The sequence below is a fragment of the Microcaecilia unicolor genome, chromosome 7 (assembly GCF_901765095.1).
Source record: "Microcaecilia unicolor chromosome 7, aMicUni1.1, whole genome shotgun sequence".
In the NCBI taxonomy this organism is placed as follows: domain Eukaryota; kingdom Metazoa; phylum Chordata; class Amphibia; order Gymnophiona; family Siphonopidae; genus Microcaecilia; species Microcaecilia unicolor.
Window position 1 is genome coordinate 175,681,511 of NC_044037.1, and position 22,786 is coordinate 175,704,296.

Genomic DNA, 22,786 nt, shown 5'->3' on the forward strand with positions numbered 1-22,786 from the left:
GGTTTGTAATAAACTACACCAAGTCCCACCTCACTCCTATTCAGAAATTGGAGTTTATTGGAGCACTGCTGGACACGAAGACAACTCGGGCTTATCTCCCAGAGACACGGACAGACAAGCTTCTGTCCCTGGTGTCCACGGTTCGAGTGTCTCAGCAAGTCACAGCAGATGTTGAGACTCTTGGGGCACATGACCTCCACAATTCATGCAACACCCATGGCATGTCTACATATGAGATCCGCTCAATGGATCCTAGCTTCCCAGTGGTATCAAGCTGCGGGGAATCTAGAAGATGTCATCCGACTGTCCACCGACTTTCGCAACTCTCTTCAGTGGTGGACAGTCCGGCCCAATTTGACAATGGGACGATCATTCCAAATTCCTCAGCCGCAGAAAGTGCTGACGATGGATGCATCCCTCCTAGGGTGGGGAACTCTAATGGATGGGCTTCTTACTCAGGTGGCATGGTTTTTCCAGGAAACAGGTCTTCAGATCAATCTCCTGGAGCTATGTGCAATCTGGAATGCTCTGAAGGCTTTCAGAGATCTTAATTCAAACAGACAATCAGATTGCAATGTACTACACCAACAAGCAGGGGGGCACTGGATTTCACCTTCTGTGTCAGGAAGCCGTCCAGATGTGGCTTTGGGCATGCCGTCACAGCATGTTTCTCCAAGCCACTTATCTGGCAGACATAAACAACAGCCTGGCGTACAGGCTGAGCAGGGTAATGCAACCTCACAAGTTGTTGCTGAATATGGGTGTATCCCACAAGATCTTCTGAGCGTGGGGCACCCCCTCATATCTTTTTGCTACTGAAATCAATCACAAGGTCCCTCAAATCTGTTCCAGGCTTCAGGCACACAACAGACTAGCGTCAGATGTCTTTCCTATATTGGGGAACAGGCCTCCTGTACGCATATCCTCCTATACCTCTGGGGGGGAAGACTTTACTGAAACTCAAGCAAGACCGCAGAACCATGATCCTAATTGCACCATTCTGCGTTAGATTTGGTTCCCTCTTCTTCTGGAATTGTCCTCTGAAGAACCGTGGAGATTGGACTGTTTTCCGACTCTCATCACCCAGAACGAGGGATCGCTTCTACATCCCAGCCTCCAGTCTCTGGCTCTCACTGCCTGGATGTTGAGAGCTTAGAATTCGCTTCCTTGGGTCTTTTGGAGGGTGTCTCCCGGGTCTTGCTTGCTTCCAGAAAAGATTCCACTAAAATGTGTTACTCTTTTAAATGGAGGAGGTTTGCCATCTGGTGTGACAGCAAGTCCCTAGATCCTTTCGCGTGTCCTACACAGACCCTACTTGAATACCTTCTACACTTGTCAGAGTCTGGTCTCAAGACCAACTCTGTAAGGGTTCACCTTAGTGCAATTAGTGCTTATCATCGCCGTGTGGAAGGTAAGCCTATCTCTGGACAGCGTTTAGTAGTTTGCTTCATGAGAGGTTTGCTTTTGTCAAAGCCCCCTGTCAAACCTCCACCGGTGTCATGGGATCTCAATGTCATTCTCACCCAGCTGATGAAAGCTCCTTTTGATGCACTGAATTCCTGCCATCTGAAGTACTTGACCTGGAAGGTTGTTTTCTTGGTGGCTGTTACTTCAGCTCGTAGGGTCAGTGAGCTTCAGGCCTTAGTAGTGGATGTACCTTATACTAAGTTTCATCACAACAGAGTAGTCCTCTGCATGCACCCTATGTTCCTGCCGAAGGTGGTGTCGTAGTTCCATCTAAACCAGTCGATTGTCTTGCCAACATTTTTTCCCCCGTCCTCATGCCCACCCTGGCAAAGGCAGCTTGCACACCTTGGACTGCAAGAGAGCACTGGTCTTTTACGTGGAGCGGACAATGGCCTTCAGACAGTCCGCCCAGCTGTTTGTTTCTTTCAATCCCAACAGGAGGGGAGTCACCATCGGAAAACGCACAACCTCCAATTGGCTGGCATATTGCATATCCTTTGCTTATGCCCAAGCTGGGCTGACTCTGGCGGGCCATGTTACGACTCATAATGTCAGAGCCACGGCTGCGGCGGTGGCTCACTTAAAGTCAGCCTACATCGAGGAGATTTGCAGAGCTGCAACATGGTCTTCCATCCACACATTCACATCACACTGCTGCCTTGAGCAGGATACCTGACGCGACAGTCGGTTTGGGCAGTCGGTGCTGCAGAATCTGTTTGGGGTTTAGAATCCAACTCCACCCTCTTAGGCCCGTTTTATTCTGTTCCAGGCTGCACTCTCAGAAGCTGTATATAGTTTCAGGTTAATCTACGTTTTTGTCCTCGCCGTTGTGAGGCCTAATTGACCAGTGTTCATTGTTTTGAGTGAGCCTGGATGCTAGGGATACCCCAGTTGTGAGAACAACTTAGCCTGCTTGTCCTCGGAGAAAGCGAAGATACTTACCTGTAGCAGGTATTCTCCGAGGACAGCAGGCTGATTAGTCTCACAGTCCCTCCCACCTCCCCTTGGAGTTGTTATTTCTATATATTTTAGAACTTGACTGAAGAGCGCCAGGCGGGAAGTCAGTCCGCACATGCGCGGTGCGCGCTGCATGTGCGCCAGAAGGCTCTGGCAAAATTTTTTCTTTTTGCTATTGCAAATGCCAGCTCCTGGGCCGACGCGGATGTCGACCTAGTTGTGAAAATAGTCAGCCTGCTGTCCCCAGAGAATACCTGCTATAGGTTAGTATCTTCGCTTTTATAATACTAAATATTTGTTAACTGCTTTGTATAGATGGCTGGTTGAAGCAGATCCCCCTGGCTCTGCCCATAGGGTTCAATGGGGTAGTGAATTTGGTGTGAACTATGTTGATATTGAGTGGGGTGTTCATTGAGGCTTTGTTGCCTAAGCTGCCGGTGTCATCTCATATTCAGGAAAATCATGTTAAAGTAATAACAGTTTTATTGATGACAAGTCAGTACAAACAAGCTGTCAACAGTAAACAAAACTTTTTCCCATATCACACCATACATTAGTGAGGAATATACTCGTACAGACAGTCATCATTTTATAACCTTTACATCCCCACCCCTATCTATTCATCTTTATACAGTTCTTATTAAATAAACACATTTAGTCACAATGCAAACTAACACAGTTAACTTCCAAAGCAACATACTGTATCATAACATTTCTATGTTATAACTGTTCTTTGTCCACTATAATATTTTTTTTTCGATCATTCTACCCCTCCCCCCTTCCTTCCCAGTACAATTGTTGAAGGTCACATATTCTATACATCTATAACATTCCTATCATACTTCTTCTAATATCAAGACTTTCATTAACATAACTGTATCAACAGAAATCTCAAAAACATTTTAATAACCTTCCCCTTCCCCCCTCCTCATGCACTCAACCACCTAGCAGTGATGTCTAACTTGACAATTTTACTTCATGTTTCTTTCCACACTCGTTCCAAGCACTCCAGCTAACCTAAAGTATTCAGAACTTGACTCCGCGCTCGTGGGGATATTTTGTGTATATACGCCCTCCAAATTTTTATAAATTGCTGCCGCCTCTTCGGCGAGTTGCGGGCATCTTGCATTTCCCATAACATAAGCTCGTGCAACTTATTTCTCTAATACCAAAACGAGGGGCCCTTATCCACTGTCCAACAATTAAGAATGCATTTTTCCCCAGAATACAGAGTTTACTAAGAAATATCTTTTCTTCGAGTGTTCCCTTATTCCATGCCATCATAGAACTCAATATCATCCCCTCAAAGGACAGGACCACTTGGTATCCTAGAACCCAGCTTATAAATCGGGAGAGAGCTGACCAGAACCTTTGTATCTCTCTACATTGCCACATACCATGGTAAAATGATGCATTGACTTCTGCACATTTAGGGCACTCGTTTCCACCACCCCTGCATACCAGGCCTGCTTCACTGAGAAATATGCCCTGTGTACAGTTCGAAAGTGACATTCCTGTAATTCGGCACTGTGCACCACCCTCACACCTCCCTGAAGCGCTGCTAAAATCTTCCCTTCTGCTATTTGGCTTCCCACCTCCTGACTCCATCTTTCAGCAACCAGCTTAACATCTCTTTTGGGTTGTTTCCCCTCCAGTGCTTTATGAAACCAGGACACTGAAATCTGTTCCGCTGCATCCCCAGTCAAAAAGTCCTGAATTTCCTTCTCAAATCCTGGTAACAGGCTTGCAGTGGGGAGACCACATATACAGTGAGAAAGTTGATGATAAGCTAATTTTGCTAACAGTCCCCCAGCGTAGTGTTTCTCAAACTCAGAATAAGGCATGACCGTCCCATCCTTTAATAAAAAATTTCCCAAAAGTGTCACTCCCTGTTTCCCCAGATCCCTGAAGATTTTACTTTCCCGCCTAGGTGAGAACTCCACATTACCTACGATGGGTAACATCACACTACTCTCTGAGCTATGCCCCCAGAGCTTTGTCATCTCTTTCCACAAATATCTTAATGGCTGTAAAAGCAGGCTATGTTTAACTTGTTGTGGGAGATTTCCAGTTTTTGCGTGTATTAAGTAATTAAGGTGCCAAGGACTAAAATACTTATTTTCTAACTGTAGATCTGTATATGTACTCGTTCCCATAATCCAGTCTCTTAAGTGTCTTAGGAGACATGCTTGATTATATATTCGCATGTCAGGCATTCCCAGTCCTCCGTTCCCCTAGGTCCCCCTAATGTATTCCCATTTGAGCTTTGCATTCTTTCCCGCCCAACAAAATTGGGCTACCTGCCTCTTGTGCGCCTTCAAATCTTTTTTCCATAGCCACAATGACAGTACTTGCAATATGTATAACCATTTTGGAAATACCAACATTCGATACAAATGAATCCTACCAAAAAGTGACAGTGGCAGGGAACTCCATTTGGCCAATTGCGCCTTCGTATCTCGTAGTAGCTGAGGGATATTAGAAGCATAGAGCTGTACGGGGTCCAATGTTAATTGAATGCCCAAGTATCTGAATGACCCTGTCGCCCACCGTAATGGAAACTGTGCCCAGTCTTCCCTCCTAACCTCCTGACTCGCCAATGCCTCCGATTTCATCAAATTTAAGTGAAATCCAGAAAAATCCCCATATTCCTTTATGCTTTCCATAAGGTGCCCCAGAGAAGTCGTGGGGTTCGTCAGCAGAACTAACAGGTCATCCGCAAATGCTGCTATTTTAAATTCCCTATCTTGGATATGGACTCCCGTTATATCAGTGTAATTGCTTATCTCCCGTATCAATGGGTCAAGTGTTAAGACAAACTGGCGCGTTCCTCGATCTATAGGGAACCAATCCGAGACAATACCATTTACAAGGATTCTCGCTCTGGGATCAGTATACAAAGTTCTAACCGCTTGCAGGAAAAATCCACCCATGCCATATGCTTTAAGTGTTTCAAAAAGGAATCCCCAATCCACCCTATCAAAGGCCTTTTCGGTGTCAAAACTAATTAACATTGTTGGTAACCCTTCCCTCCGTGTTTTTTCCAACGCTAAGATTATCCTCCTCATATTCTTTGCTATTTTCCTGCCCCTTACAAATCCCACTTGCGGGTCTTCTACCAAAGAGGGAAGGTATCTAGCCAGCCTATTAGCTAGCAATTTGGCCAAGAATTTGGCCTCTGAATTTAAGAGTGAAATGGGCCGGTAAGACTCTGGGTGTTGAGCTAATTTACCTGGTTTTAACAGTAGTGTTATATGAGCCTGATTCTTATGTAATGGCATTGATCCCTGTTGAACTGTTATGTTAAAGACCTCGGTCAATATTGGGCTAATTTCTGTCTGAAATAACTTGTAGAACTCATTCCTCAATCCATCAGGACCCGGTGCCTTCCCTAAGGAACTCTGTTTGATTACCCACATCACTTCATCTACAGTGATGTCTGCATTCAGCACCCTCAGTTCCTCAGCATCTAATTGTGGTAACTCGACACTAGCCAAATAAGCCTCACTAGGTGTAACCAGATCCTCCTGTGGTTTATATAACTTAGCGAAAAACTCTTTAAAGATTCCCAAAATTTCACTATCTTTATGTGCAAGTATTCCTTGGTGGTCTTTTAGTGTGAGTGTTTTCTGATAACCTGCTTTTCTACCCATGACCCGTGCCAAGAAACCCCCTCCTTTATTAGCAAACTTGTAAAGATGGTATTTATAATAGGCCATAGACTTCTGGACTGTGCGATGCAGCAACTCATTAAGACTTTGCTGCGCCTCTAATAACTGCACCCTTAGTCTCTGTGAGTGGTCTACACTATATTGTCTCCGTAGTTTAGTCACCCTCTTCTCCAACCTAAGGATTTCCTGTTTTCTCGCTTTCCGTTTGAAACTTGTATAAGCTATGATCTCCCCCCTCAGTACAGCTTTAGCTGCCTCCCAATAAAGCACTGGATCTGCCCTATGATTTTCATTATCGGTGCTAAAATCCTTCCAGCATTTTATCAAGTGGGATAAGAATTGATTGTCCCGATACAGCCAGGTTGGGAATCTCCATACATAATCTTCTGTCCTCCCCCCTCTATCTGCAGCCTCACCATTACCCAGGCATGATCTGAGATCATTATTGGCCCAATTTTTGCTGTTTCCACCTGTGTGAACAAGTCTCCAGTGACAAATATATAATCAATGCGAGATAAAGAGGCGTGCACCCTCGATAAATGGGTGTAATCCCGCTCTAAAGGGTTCAAAGTTCTCCACACATCTACCACAGCAAACGCCTCTTCCAACCCTGCTATACCTCTTCCAGGCCTGGCCAGCTCCCTCCTCGATGGGTTAGACCTGTCCAATGTCGGGTCCGCTGCCTCATTGAAATCTCCCCCCATTATGATCGGGACCTCTCCTAGTCCCTGCAGTGCTCGAGTGAATTGTATATAGAATTGCTTTTCATATGTATTGGGGGCATAAATGTTACAGAGCAAGATCGGCTGTCTGTCTAGTATTATGGATGCCAGCACGTCTGCCCCGGGCATCTCTTACAATCTTAAGAACCTTCATATGTATACCTTTACGCACCAATGTGATCACTCCTCCTTTTCCCCCCACTGCCGGGGATTCAAAAATTTCTCCAACCCACTAGCGTTTCAATTTGGCATGTTCTGCTCCTGTTAGATGTGTCTCTTGCAGAAATGCAATTGATGCCTTTTGATCATTAAGTATTTTTAAAAATTTTTGCCTTTTAATGGGTGAGTGGATACCCCCCTACGTTCCAGGTTATAACTTGTAATGAAGTCATGTAATCCCTATCTGTCAGTGCTTCCATACAATCTTCCAACGATCACGCCAGTGAGGTGTCCCAGCCACCACCTCCCCAGCACTGTCTTCCAGGTCGTCCACACTCTCTTACCGCTCCAGACATCCCGCTCAGCCTCATTGCTTACACACAAGTATCTTATATCCCTCCCACTCCCTACCCCTATACCTCCCCCCTGCCCCCAACTTCTTCCCATCCCTCCCTTCTCCCCCCTTCCCCGTCTTCCCCACCCATCACACTTCCAGGTCCCCTCCATACCCTGGACTTCTCTCGCCCCATGAAGCCCCTAATTTATCTACAGTCATCTTATTTCTTAGCCCCTCACCCCTCAAGGGGTTCTTTTATCTTATAAGCCGGCGGCCCAGATAGGCCCAGTTCTGGACGAATAATAAATTCACCTTGGGTTTATACCTTGTCATCTATAACTGCTATACATTAATGATTTAAATCCAGAATTAGGACTTTCAATACAACTCTTACCACAGCCAACATATCTAGGCCCCCTACCCCCTCTCCCCAAGTTTAGAAAACCTGGGGGGGGGGGCTTCGAATGTCCTGCTCAACTCACATCCTGCCCAAAAGTCATGTGTCTGGTTCTTTCATTTCCACATCCAGGAACTGCTGAGCCTCTTGTGCATTTTGAAAGGAGCGCCATTGACTTCCATGTTGGATCTTTAGGATGGCTGGGTAAAGCAACATAAATCTGGTATTCTTGGAGACCAGTGCCGAGCATATTGGATGAAAACGGTGTCTTTGTTCTTGTACCCATGCCGAGTAAACCTGAAAAACCTTAATCGAGGACCCCTCATACGCAAGGGAGTCCCTCTTCAGTCTAAAGCCCCTTAGGATCTCTTCCTTATGCAGGTAGTTGAGCACTTTAATGATGACTATTCTCGGTCTTTGCATGTTGGGTTGCCAGCGCCCTAACCTATGGGCTCGCTCAATGCACAGTTCTCCTCTGCTATCAGAGAGAGCCAGTTCTCTTTTCAACCATTGTTCTAACAGTTGTCCAAGCGATTTTTCTGGGATCTTTTCCGGTAAACCTACAATTCTCAAATTACATCTCCTGGCACGGTTTTCCATGTCTTCTATTTTTTCCTGTTGCGATTTAAGCTGTGCCCTAAGCCTGGCAATCTCCTGTGTATTCTGAGAACAGGAGTCCTCTGTGGCTGCAATCCGATTTTCGGCTTCTCCCACTCTCTTCTCCGTTTCAGCCCCGGATGATTCCAAGTTTTTCAATTGTCCAGCCAATAGGTCAAATCGTGGGCTTAGGGCAGCGCTCACTGCTGCTGTTATTTGCGCCAGTTGTTTATCAGTAAATTCTCCCTCAATTACACTTTTTGAGTCTGCCATTTTGTGAGTAGGCTTGAGGGGTTAAATTTTTCCTTTATCAAATTTTGTTCCTCTGCGAGTGGTCCCTGATGGCATGGGCTTCAAGTATGGCTCCATACACGAAATAAACAATTCACATGCGACCTCCTCGCGCCTCAATGTCTCACTTGGCTGTTACTTAGTGCGGGACCTCTGCCAGCACTTCGGCAGGACCCGGGCCCTCAAATTGCTTTGTAGGGTATACTGGAATCTCAGTTCATGGCCCCTCGCATCAGATATATTATTTCTAAGGCGTCCTCCTGGTCGGGGCAGGCAGATAAATTACTTGGATGCCACTCCACAGTATTGTCTTAGTTCCTTTTTTCTCCCAGACCTGCGAAATTAATTGTAATTTCCTCAATCTCAGTGGGGCAAGGTTTATCTTGTTTGTGATCAGTGGCGTTTCTGCCCCTCGTGCCCTTTAAGCTGTCCTTTCACGCCGATATTGATATTGGGCCTGCTGGCTCCCCAGCCCTACCTCAATGAGGACGCTGCCCTTGAGGTCTCGGATCCTTATCGTGCCCTGCCTCGCTCTCTATCGCTGTTTTCCACAGCTAGTTTAGATTTTTCTCCTCCTGTCTGGTTGTCCGCCTCTTGTGCTCACCACCAAGGATGTCCGTTATGGGCCTCGCGCTCTGGCCACCGCCGCCATCTTGTACGGGCACGCATTTAATTCAGGTACTGTTTTGTTGTTCAATAGGTGGCAGCGGCGTTACTAGGTTCGTGCTTAGGTTCTTCTCGACCCCTGCTACTCCCCGATGTTCCTTTGGTCTTTCGGGAGCGGGTTCGGCACCTCTAAAATCGGGGCTCCATTGAGGCGGGACGGAGCTCACAGCGCGACGTCCATCCCGCTGCTCGGCTCCGCCAGAAGTCCCGCATACCTTTTAAATAGCAGATTTTCACCAGCAGCGAGCAGCAACTAATACACACTGCTCATGTTGGCCCCACACCCGTCCCCCAAATCATGTTAAAATGATATACTGCTGGTATGTTACACTGGGCAAGGTGCACCAATTGTACCCTACAGTTTCTCCTCAATGTTGATGAAGCTGTTCAGCTATTGGAACCATTTTTCATGTTTGGTGGATATGTTCTAAGGCTCAGGCTTTTTGGAAAAGTGTCCTTTTTCGGATTGAATTGCTTACTGGATTACTGGTCCCTTGGGATTTGGATATTTTCTTACTGAACAAAGCAATTCCTGGGTATCCCTCAAATAGATCAGCACTGTTGCATTTATTTATGTCAGTGCTGCTCGGTTGGTTCTCACAACTTCAAACATCTGTGAGTAAATGGTTGTGTAAGCTGTGATATATTTATAACATGGAATATCTTACAGCTGTTTAGCGCAGGTCACTGCCAAATGGACAAAGATATGGGGGTCACCTGAAGAATAATCTGTGACTTCTCGAGCCACAGTTTATTGGGGGAGGGTTGATATTATTCTTTTTGTATGAAAATATTATAGAATTTGAGGTTCCATATGCCTTTGCCTGTGACCAATGTTGGTATTGTACCCTTGTGTTCTGTATTTTTATGGATTGTGTTGTTGTTCCTTGATTGAAATAAAAAAAAATTATCCTGATCCTTTAGAGTACCCTATTAGACAGAAAATCCTGAAAACCCAATTTGCGCAATATAGAGGCATTATGATATTTTCTGTTTTATTCTCCATTCTTTTCCTATTAACTCCTAACATTCTATTTGTTTTCTTGCACACTGAGCAGAGCATTTCAACGTACCATCAACAATGGCAACTAGAACTTTTTCCTGGGTGGTGATTTCTGGTGTGGAGCTCTGCATCATTTAGCTATAGTTTGGGTTGCTGTTCCCTACATGCATCACTATGGGGTCCTTCTATAAAGCTACAGTACAAAGTGGAGTTAGTGCACTTTTTCGAGTTAATGGCCATTTGCTAGTATTCTCCACCCCCAGACATGCCCTCTCGGCCAAAAAATAAAAAATATTTTTTAGCTTGTGGGTGGCATGCACACCTTTAAACTCTCACCCCGCAGTAAATCCTTTTAAACTATGGTAAGTATGCATTAATGCTTACTGCAGCTTACTAAAAGGGTCCTCTTTGCAAATGCTCACATTAAATTTTATCTGCTATTTGGATGCCCAGTCTCCTAGTCTTGTAAGGTCTTCTTGCGATTTTTCACAGTCCTTTTCTGATTTAACAAATTTGAATAACTTTGTGTCATCAGCAAATTTGATTGCTTCTTGTTCCTTTTTCCAGGTTATTTATAAATAAGTTGAAAAGCAGTTGTCCCAGCACAGGTTCCAAAACTTGTTTTGAAGGAGTGCCACATTATTATTATTACTGTGGTTTCACACAGCCTGCCAGATACTCTTGGTTGGTTTGTTGCTCTAAATATCGATTTATTCCCAGGAACATATAGTACTTGGAAGTATTGATGTAGGATATGGGTAGCTTGAGCAGCACAGTCTTGTGTAGTTGACATATGGTGATTTTGTCAATGCCCAGTGTGTTCAGATGATCCAGGTCTTTCAGTATTGCTCCAAGGGTGCCAATTACTACAGGGACCTCAGCTGTATGTTTTCACTAGCTGCTCAACTTTAATCTTCACATCTTGACATTTCATGATGATATTATTGTGGTTTTGCACAATTTGCCAGATGGTCTTCACTGGATTTGACGCTCTAAGTATCAAGTCCTTCCCAAGAACCTAGGATATTCAGAGATATCGGCATAGGAGTAGCCTAATGGTTAGAGCAGTAGGCTGAAACCAGGGGAGTCTGTTCAAATCCCTTTTGAAGCTCCTTTTCATCTTGAGCAAGTCACGTAACCCTCCATTCTCTCAGGTAGAAACTCAGATTGTGAGCCCTCCAGAAACAGAAAAATATCTACTGTACCCGAATGTACACACTGCTTCAGTAACTTTTGATCTTGTAGGTGGTATATAAGAAATAAAATAAAATATATGGTTATTATGATGATTGTTGTTTGTTTGTTTTTTTAACCATTGCACTTTCCATTACTCATGTCTTTTTTTTTTTTTTTTCTTTTGTGCCAGATCCAAACCAGGCCTTGCGGTTGTGTCTGGGTAGCACTGCAGTTGGGGCTCAGTATGGTGCCATTTCTGCTCTTAGTATCAACAGTGATTGTTCCCGATTACTCTGTGGCTTCGCAAAAGGACAGGTGAGGCATGGTCTACCAGAAATGGGGAAAGGGGAGTTCATTAGCATGATTGCAGGCATGGCCAGCCATTTGCATTGTTCACTTTTGTGTTTATGTGATGCAGATGTTTGAGTCTACACTTTTATGCACATTCCAGAATCAAACCTTAAGTCCAGATTTATCAGTTCCACAGACAGGTCTGGTTGCCAGAGTGACCAAAGTATGTGTATGCATATATATTTGGCGAATATTCATTGCGGGCAAGGCTTGTTTGTGGTCATTGAGGGCCCAGAATTGAGAATTCCTGCCTTAGATGCACTGCCTTAGATGCATATGAAGGTGTCGCCTGACATTTTTGGTAAACTAAATGAAGGGAAGGGAAATGGGACTTGATATATCGCCTTTCTGTGTTATTTTGCAACTACATTCAAAGCGGTTTACATATATACAGGTACTTATTTTGTACCTTGGGCAATGGAGGGTTAAGTGAGTTGCCCACAGTCACAAGCAGCTGCAGTGGAAATTGAACCCAGTTCCCCAGGGTCAAAGTCCGCTGCACTAACCACTAGGCTACTGTTAAGGAAATGTAAATATACTTTGCATTAGTCTAGAGCAATGGTTTTAATCTCAGTCCTCAGGATATGCTCAGCCAGTCAGGTTTTCAAGATATCCACAATGAATAAGCATGAGAGAGATTTGCAAGCTCTACCTCCATTCTGTACAAACCTGTCATGCACATTCACTGTGGATATCCTGAAGTCTGATTGAAGGTAAGCAATCAATGTTCTAGAGTATGGGAAAAGTGTTAAAGGTCTTCTATGAAAAATGCTGGACATCATGCCACATAATGCTCCAGCTCTACCCCTATTACCCACTTAGAGTTAACACTTTAGATCAGTGGTACTTGATGGTTCTCTGCAGCCACACTGTCAAACTCTTGTTTGCAAACTGTGTTCTTTCTTATCTATGTACCCTATCTCACCAGCTATTTCTTAGTGGCTAGATATACTGAGACCCCAGAAAACTCAGAGGTCACACACTACCTAGAAATTACACTTGTGGGTGGACTATTCATACTTTCTGTGCATCACCAACCAACATGGTGCTAATAAATTAATAGTTGTTTATTTCTGTTCTTAGTGTTGTTGTTATCTAGATAGATTTCGCTGTACTTTGTGCACGGGGAGGTTCAGGATAAACTGTCCTTACTAGGATGCCTACAGCTGAGACAGGGCACAAATGATCTTTTCTGTACTCATGGCCAAGACTAGAACTCACCAGTATTAAATTCTGAGCTAGTTTCTAATAGAGCTGGTACTGTACAATGAATGATCAACCTCCCTTTCACAACCTGAAGCCAATAGGGACCTGAGGATAAGCACCACCACTGACAGCCATTCCTGGATCTTGCTTGACAGCATTGGTTCAGATTAAGATAACTTTATTGTTATGATTTTTTTTAATATGTTTTGCCAAAGTGCTATTTACTAGTTAAGGTAAATGAAAAAGAGGAAATAACTTACAAACCTGTAGTAATAGCAGTATAATATTACACTTTACACAGAGGACAAGCACTGATAACATTTCCTTGAGGCACTTCTACACCAGTGGCATAGCCACAGGTGGGCCTGGGTCTTTCCACTTTGGGCTCAGGCCCAGTCAAAATTGTGGTACCCTTGTTAAGGCTGGTGGGGATCCCCCAAGTTCCGCCAGCTGAAGAGGTCCTGTTCTGGCAGCCCAGAACACTTCAGTACTTTTTCCTCTGGGGTATAAATGTAATAAATAAATAAATAATAATACTCACTGCAGCCAGCAGCATTCTATGGGCCGCTGCTGCACTGGCTCATCCCCCCTCCCAAAGTTACTCAGTCTTTGCGGATATAGTAAGTATTTCTTGTACAGCTTCTTTTAAACGATCTCTTGGTAGCCCATTTACCTAATGCCATAATTGCCAATATGCAAACTTGTCAGTTTGTGCCAAAGAGTATTCCTTCTCCAACTCTGAAAAATCTTTCATGCTACCTTCATCAGTTAGAATATCATAGAGATATTGTATGCCCTTTTTTAAAATCCCGATCATAGAACACTTTATCCACTCCTGGTGAAAAATGAGCATTGTGCCTGAGAGAAGGAAATGGGGTGATTGTTGCTGAGATGTTCTGTTTTTTACACACCCATCTCCATGTAGTCCACAAAGGTTGCAGTAATAAATAGTCTTTTAATATTAAGGGCACCTTCCCAGGATGTGCGTGAAGAAGTGTACTGAAGTGATGTTTATGTTTGTGGCAATACTTGTGTTTCTAGGTGTGTGATGGAGAATGTTGTAGTAGTCCTGTACTAGTCATTAATATGGCTTATGCCACTTACTGTAATCATATATCTTATATTTGTCTATCACTAACACTATGAAACCAATCTGGGCTTCATCTTATGATTTCAGGTATAGAGGAAGCATTTGAAACTTATATAACCAGCGGGGTATGATCATCATATTATTCAGATTAACTCTCCCCATCTGTGATATGGGGTAGGCCTGCTAAAACATGAGCTTATTCAGACAATCTGCAGGCAAGCTATATCAGCTTTATGACATTTGAGTGTAGTTAAAATTTAACTTCTTTTAATAGGTGATTTATGCCTGCCACATTCCACTGTGGTGTTACTCAGAATATTTTACATGAAATATATGCCTTCTCAATTCAATTACTTTAAATACACCCAGGTGCTCAGCCTCCACCCAGGCGCCCCTTAGTCCACTAAGCATTCCCACTAAATACATTAGCTTTCATACTGATACACCAGTATCTATATACCATGATGTATTTTTGGTATTCTTATCATGTCCCCATTGTAGTTGTTGGTAAAAACCTGTAATGGATTTACTTGAATACTACCTCTTATCCCCTTACCCTCCCCACTATCCCCCTCACTCCCCGTGGTTCACCCATGGTTTTCCTTTCATCTTTCCAACACAGTAGCATATAGAGAGTGTTGGTGCAGTCACGCCATGTATCATGAGGTACCCCTTCTCCTCCAATGTGAAAACAAATTTTTTAAAATCTGTCCCTTAAATTGCTTGTTTGCGTATATCTATTATGGATGCAAAGTAAGGATATTTTACATATAAATGTTAATCTTTTGCTACTTATTAATCCAACATACATATATAACACAACATTTTGATATCTTAAGCACACCCATGCTCAAGTACACAAACACTTATGGCATTTAGCTAAACTTCAAAATATCATTCCAACATTCAGGGATCCTTTTACCAAGCTGCAGTAAAAGGACCCCTGTGGTGGCGTCATCGTGCGGGTGTGCCGCATGCCAAGGCCCCCTTTTACCATAGCGGCTAAAAGGCTTTAAAAAAAAAAAAGGAAATGGCCGTGCGGTAAGTGAATCACCTGCTGCATGGCCATTTCCCGGGGAGCCCTTACGGTCACCTATTTAGGAGGCGGTAGGGTCTCCTGTGCTTACCCCCCTACCAAAAAATTCCAACGTGCAGGAAATGGCTTGTTCAGGGGGGGCACTATTGTCGGGAGTGCCGGATCACCTTGCAGCAAGCCTGCAGTGGACTTGCCACGCTTTAGTAAAAGAACCCCTTAATGCTTTACCATCTAATTTTCCAGTAGCACTTCATGTTTTTAATGAGTCTCTGTCTTCCATCCTATTGGTAAAATCTTGAGCCGTCACTGCTGAGTTGAAAACTTTTCAAGTGCTGTTAGCAAATGTTTATAATATAGCTGGATAACAACATGAAACGCATTTTACGCTCAGAGAGAGTGCTGCACACCGGATTGAATTTCTTCCTGTGTTTCAGGTTATCAATAGAAATCAAACAAAATAAAACATGGAAAATAAAATAAGATGATACCTTTTTTATTGGACATAACTTAATACATTTCTTGATTAGCTTTCGAAGGTTGCCCTTCTTCGTCAGATCGGAAATAAGCAAATGTGCTAGCTGACAGTGTATATAAGTGAAAACATTCAAGCATTACTATGACAGTCTGACAGGGTGGGAGGATGGGGGTGGGTAGGAGGTATGCATGGGGACATCAAAGCATATCATTGATATTCTAACAGGATGGGTGTGGATAGGTGAGGGGTGGGGTGATCAACAGAGACATACAGCTTTATGGTTTATAATGGGCTAGGAACCCCAGATGCTTGTTAAGTCCTTTCTGTTGGGTGTTATGTGTTTCAGTAATGCAGTGGAGTAATCCTGAAAGCTCCTGATGGGAGAGCCTTCATAGTTAAGCAAATCTTTCCTCATTCTGTAGCTCCTACAGATCTCCATCTTATGTACATAGTTGTGCAATTTGGCTGTCACTACTTGCGATTTTTGTGCTGCATCTTGTTTATGCCCAATGAAATGCACTTTTTCTAAGCAAATGGGATCCAATCCATCTTTCAATGACAATTCTGTAACTAGAAATGACCAAACACTATTAGAGTAGGGAAGATTAGCAAAAATAAATATCTGAAAATTCCTCTCTTCATTGAAAATAACCATTCAACATCCTCAATTAAAAATAAATGGAGAATAAAGGACCTCAGTGTAACCAGAACACCTAAAAAAAAACAAAGGTCTTCACAAAACACAACCACAGATCTTCAAAAAAACCAACAACTCCATAGTGTCTCAATAATTACTTATCTTTTTATATCTTGTTAACAGCAATTTTTATATTTAATTTTTTTTAAATATTGAAAATTTGAGACAAGCCTTTGACATTCTGAGGGAGCTGTCTCATCCACCTGGTTAGATTCAGTGCTGCAGTATTATAATATGGGATCATTCAAATCAGGTGAAAAAAATCTTTCATAACCGCCTTAGCGATCTGCCAACTTCTGCTGCCAACAAATGAAGTATCCTGACAAAGAAACCGGGACAAAAACTGAAAAAACAAACAAACAAAGGTGGCAGGGAAATTATCAAACAAAACATATCCAAAATACTCTTCAACAAAATATGATCTCATCCTTCCAACAAAACTGCAGCATAACCAGTGGCACAAAAATGGTGGCTCACCATTCTGTGTAGCTAGCCATTATTCTAAAATCTGAATTAGACTTTGTTCTGGCACTGTTTCAGGAATATTAACAAATTGTAGATCACTTCGCTGTGACCTGTTTTCCAGGTCCTCCAGTTTCTTTGCATAAGCGCATGCTTGGACCTGCAAAACTGCAAGAGCCTCGGTTGTAGCTTGCAACGTGTCTACTATGGAGGAGACCCTCTGCTCTAATTCTTCTGTGCATCTTGTTTCTGTAAGCATGTTTTCTAAAGTCAACATTTGCCCCAACAACTTTTAAAGTCTTGGATCTAACACTTGCACCAGTGCTGTAGTTAACTGTTTGATATGCCTCTCAGCAAGTGGCAATATCGCTTGTGTATTTCTGCTATCTTGTTCTCTCCATTTTTCCCTCTCTCGTTTTTTGGTTTTAGATGTCGCTTAACACAAGACTATCTCTACTTCAGGAAGCAGGTGAAAGCTTGACTCTTCAACCAAGCCTTTAATGGAAGAAGTAACTAACTTGTTAGTCTCACTCACCCACACAAGGATTGACTCGGGCTGCACATACTGCAGCGGGACATGTTTATCCACTCCTACCCTAGCTGAGATAATACTTAACCATCTCTCTGATCTCATGTGCAACTTTCTTCAAATCAGTCACCTACTTTCTAATTCGTCTTACTTTCTTTTCCATCTATATGTTACAACTTTGCCTTACCCTTCACTACCAATTACAATGTTCTGTTACGTATTGTGTTGACATTGCAAGTAGTATACCATTTCTTTGTGATTTTACCAAATGGTATTTGGATACTCCTTTCTCAGCATGTGTATAAAATCACTGATTTTATCAACCCAGGACCTCAACGCTTCTTTGCTTGGCTATTCTACAAAGAATAATTGCTCTCTTATTGCCCTCTACCAGCCGTTCACCGAGCAAACATACCAACCGGGTGAAGAAGTCTAATGGTGGTTGAAGGATAGAATAACCAAAGCCTCAGTACAGCTGGACTGAAGGCTGAAAGACATAAGTGCACGGCTGGTAGAGGGTAAGAGTGCTGGATAATAATAAAAAGAAAAAACTACATTACAAAGACAGGAGTGGCAAGAGGGGAATTGGCTAGAAAGGGTGCCTTTAAAATGGGCAGGTGAGTCTTTTCGTTATTTAGGAGTGAGACTGTCCATGGATGTAGATAAATTATACCAACTAAATATAGAGAAGCTGTTACGGGATACAGGATCCTCCTTGGAGCAATGGAACCATCTGCCTTTGTCATTGATGGGCAGAATCAACTTATTTTAAATGATAATATTCCCAAGATGGCTTTACATTTTACAAGTTATGCCAATACACTTATTACAAAGAGATGTCCGGAAATTGAGTAGCATATGTAGGAAATTCTTATGGGGGGGGGGGGGGGGAATCAAAGATGCGATTAGAATATTTATATGATAACTGGGAGCAGGGAGGATTGGGTCTCCCAAATCTTCGACGGTACAATCAAGCATGTCTACTGAGGCACCTTCGGGATTGGATACTTAATACAGAGCAATTTACTCCAGTCAGTTGGGAACAGGCACTATATCGCCCTTGGCATGTAAACTTTCTAATACAGGCCCAATCACAAAGTTTACCGCCAACATGCAAGAAAAGTATTCTGTTACTACCTTTAAGACAGGTCTGGCGCTTTCTTATGACAGTTTGGAATCAAAACCCAAATATTAGCGATCAGCTTCCACTCCGGGGGAATGGAGATTTTCCACCTGGACTGGAGGCTGGGTTAATTAAGAGATGGGCAGACATGGGAATCAGCCTAATGGAACACACAGTAAATGAGGAAGGAGGTTTGTATATATTTCAAGACCTAAGGCAGAGACTTTCTCTAACTAACAAAGATCACTTTACATACAGACAATTACATCACTATTGGTACAGCTTAGATCAAGAGGCATTGGGCACAAAATTAGGACAAAAACTCAGAGAATTCTTAAAAGGGGATGCACATGGTCACGTTTCCAGCACCGGGCTCTGCTGTCGCTCTGTCTGCCCCGAAACTATGGAGCACTCATAGAGGCTTGGAGCAAAGTCCTGAGATATGAATTGAAGGGAGTAAATTTTGCAAAATTGATAAAAGATATCCCCAGGCAAGTTAGTGGGGCAGAGCTACAGGAGAGCCAGTATAGGATATTACATAGGGGATACATGGCATAAACACAGGCAGCAAGAGCGGGCTGTGCACCGGATGCTCAGTGTGTAAATTGTAGACAAGGAAGAAATACACTTCTGCATGCATTTTGGAGTTGTATCAAAGTGAAAATATTCTGGAAAAGGATCCATAATTGCCTTGAGGCTCTCATAGGCCACAGACTAATTCCCTCGTGGAGAGGGGTGTTATTAAACAAAAGGGGGGCCTATGAGCTATCAGACAAGAACATGGATCTATTACTGGGTAAGGTATATGCAGTGGGGAAAAAATGTATACTGAGGCATTGGTTGCAAGAGGAACCACCCACCATCTGGTTTTGGAGGAATAAATTTCATGAGTTGATGTTATGGGAGGCTAGAGCGGCACGCGGCATCCCAAAGAAAAGAAAAGCCTTTATTTCAATTTGGAACAGATATTTACACAGTATCTCACATAAAGCGAGAAGCGCAGTGCTCAATAATCTGCCCCTATTATAAGAGGAGCACAGTGCCAAAAGAAGCAAGACCAATATTTTACACTCTGGTAGGAATAGCATGTGCAGAGGTAGAGGTAATTAACCATGATGTTTAGAGAACATTTTAAGCGAGTAGAGGGGGGAGGGAGGTATAGGAGTGGGAAGGGTAATGTTCAATGCATAATAGAGGGACATGTGTATTATTAGATAGGAGAACAATCCTTTGAAGGAGCACATTAAGAGGACCCACCAGTAAATATTGTTGGGATAATACACTGAGTAAAACACGAGTTATAAATATTGGAGATTCATATAAAAGTTTATTGTTAATAGTTATGCAACTGCACAGTAATTATACATGTACACATTATAGATATAGGAGTAGACAAGAAGGAAGGGATAGGGGAGAAAAGTTTGGAAAACATTGATGATGGACATTTCAGGTTTAGTAATATGTAGTAGACTTTGCTGTTATACGATTTATATTGACTGAGATGGAATTGTATACCATGTGACCTCATCAATAAAAAATTGTTGAAACATAAAAAGAAAAAACTGTAAAAATAGACAAAGATTGTAAAATGTTAGATTCTATTTAAATTTTTTTTGGATACATTTCTTTCACAGTAAGGGTGTTTGCAATTGGTGGGGAGGCTGAGAAACCAATGTTTTTTCTCTGGTTAGAGTTTTTTTACATTGGTTTGTTGTGCTCCCGTCATAATAAATGAAAAAAAGGACCGATGATAGGAATAAAGCTCCAGTTATAACGGTGGCGCTCTTAGAAAAAAGAAAAAACAGCAATTATTCTTTGCAAAATAGCCAAGCTTGGAAGCGTTGAGGTCCTGGGTTGATAAAATCAGTGATTTTATACACATGCTGAGAGAGGAGTATCCAAACACCATTTGGTAAAATCACAAAGAAATTGATATACAACCAGTGGTCCCCAATAGATAAAGTTTAAGTAGTATATACCATGCCATACTTTGTATTGTTAGTTGAATATTTTACTGCTCTAATTGCCTATTGCTAATGTTTGATCTATTCTTACTGTACACAGCCTTGAGTGAATTCCTTCAAAAAGGTGGTAAATAAATGCTAATAAATAAATAAAATATTTTATGCTACGATATGGTCTTGAAATTTTAGACAGATATTTGGTGTTCAGATGCCTTTTAGATGGAGCAGCAGGCCTCAGAGAGAATCAGACTTGCATCTATCCCTGTTCACTGCATCATGTGACCTCCTGTTAAAATATATAATTTTCAATTAAAAATGAAACGAAAAAACTTAGTTTCACCCCTGAAAAACTACCAGACACTCTGAAGCTGTTAATACTTAAAGTGATCTCCTAGACTCAACAATATGGACCAGAAAGTCATCTGTGAATGCTACTATCTTAAATTCCTCTTGCCAGATTTTAACCCCTTGTATCTCTGGATTTTTCTGCACCTCCCATAGAAATATGTCTAATGTCTAGATAAATAATAAGGGGGGAGGGGGTAATGGACAGCCCTGAAAAGTTCCTCTTTGTATATTAAATGCTTCTGACAATATGCAGTTAACCCCAGACCTCAGCTTTGGGGCATAATATTGCGCTACTACTGCCTTCTTAAAGCCATTTATTATCCCATATTTCTCCAGAGTCATAAACATGTATTCCCAGTTTACATGGTCAAATGCCTTATTTGCATCAAAACTGTTCAACAGAGATGCTACCCTCTTTAACCTGTTCCAAAGAGGTCAGAATTGTCTGCACTTTTTTAACTGGATATCTATTTTGTATACATCATTCCTGACACACTGATATTGTATCAGACATAATCTGTGCTAGTCTTTTTGCCATTATCTTTGCAAACAATTTTGTCTCAAAATTGAGCTGTGAGATTGGCTGATACATTCGTGGTTTCTTGCTTGACTTACGGATGACCATGATGTATACCAGTTTTAATGTTTGAGGGGACATCTTATCTTCTATAACTTGATTGTACAAATTATGTTCTCATCTTTAACCCCCCCCCCCCCCCCCAGTTTACTAAGCTGTGCTAGTGACTGAAAGTATGATAATGCCGACACAGTCCATTCACTTTCAATGGGCTATGTCGGCATTGCCGCGTGGCGTATTAAATGGGGGTAAATGTCTTATAAATTTCCCCCCATGCCAATAATTTCCCACTTTATTCCCATTATTGATAAAACTGGTAATAGTAAAACATGGAATTTTGTGTTCTCTAATGTATCAACGTATTATGAGCCACTTGGGTTGCCAACAGTTGAGCTGTATTCGATTCTGTTGGGTTAATCTCATACTGTTGTCTCTCTCTTCTTATCTGTTTCTCCAATCTTAACAGCTTCCTGTCCATCTTTCTTGTGTTTACTGGTGTATACTATTATATTTCACTTCAAGACAGCCTATCTGCTTCCCAATATAAAATTGGCTTCTCTGTATGTTATGATTAAATGGTGAACATTCTTTCCATTTTTCAAATAGGAATTCCCTGAACTCCATGACCTAATATAACCTCAGTGGAAATCTCCAAATTCTTGGTCCCTGAATGGTTTCTTTTATTTCAGTATCCACTCATATCATTGCATGATCTGATATTTCATAGGGCCCTATGATCACTACACATATTCTTGATGATATGAAACTTGGTATGAGTAAATAATTTGAGAGCCCTGGAGAAATGTGTATTATCCCTTTCATTAGGGTGTAATATTCTCCAAACATCCAACATAGCACATAATAGAGACATTCCCTTACTGATGTTTATCTTTTCCTTGCTTGGTTGTGAGGTTTATCCATGTTTGGATTATATACCGTATAAAATTAGCCCTCCCCCCATTATGATATTTTCTCCTTCAAACCTCAAAGTGATCTGGGGGTTTGGATAATCGTTTGGGACATATATGTCACAACACCAACTTTGGGTTTTTCTATTTCCAACCCCTTATGAAATAATAGTGTCCCTTCCACTTTTTTAGTACCTGAAGTAGCCCCTATGACTTCTTCCACCCACCACCACCTTTTAAAAAATCTTTTTTTATATATATTATCAATAACAATACAAATTAGAATCACTTGTTACAGAAATTCAGAAAAGCATAAGAATAAACAGGAAACAATATACAGTGTTATTTAGTTAAACAATCCTTCTTAGACCACAATAATAGGGGGAGTGGAACAAATGATTGGAAATCATAAAGAAAGAAAAATAATAAAAGAAAGGGAATTAATATAAAGTCAAACCCCATATTCCAAATATCTGCTGAGAACTCAAGTAGCAGTGCCAGATACGATCATCTTCAAATCCAAAAAGGCTTCCAACTGCTCTGGTAGAAAAAGTATATTTTATACCCATATACTTTA

The 22,786-nt window shown here is 42.0% G+C and overlaps 1 protein-coding gene across 1 annotated transcript in view; it reads left to right on the forward strand.

Moving 5' to 3' along the window:
* The window catches only part of VPS8 (VPS8 subunit of CORVET complex), a 932,181-nt gene that overhangs the window by 128,077 nt on the left and 781,318 nt on the right, over nt 1-22,786 (forward strand). The window contains exon 8 of the mRNA XM_030209561.1: nt 11,634-11,758. Within this exon, the coding sequence (XP_030065421.1) occupies nt 11,634-11,758 (125 nt within the window). The remainder of the gene's footprint in view (nt 1-11,633; nt 11,759-22,786) is intronic.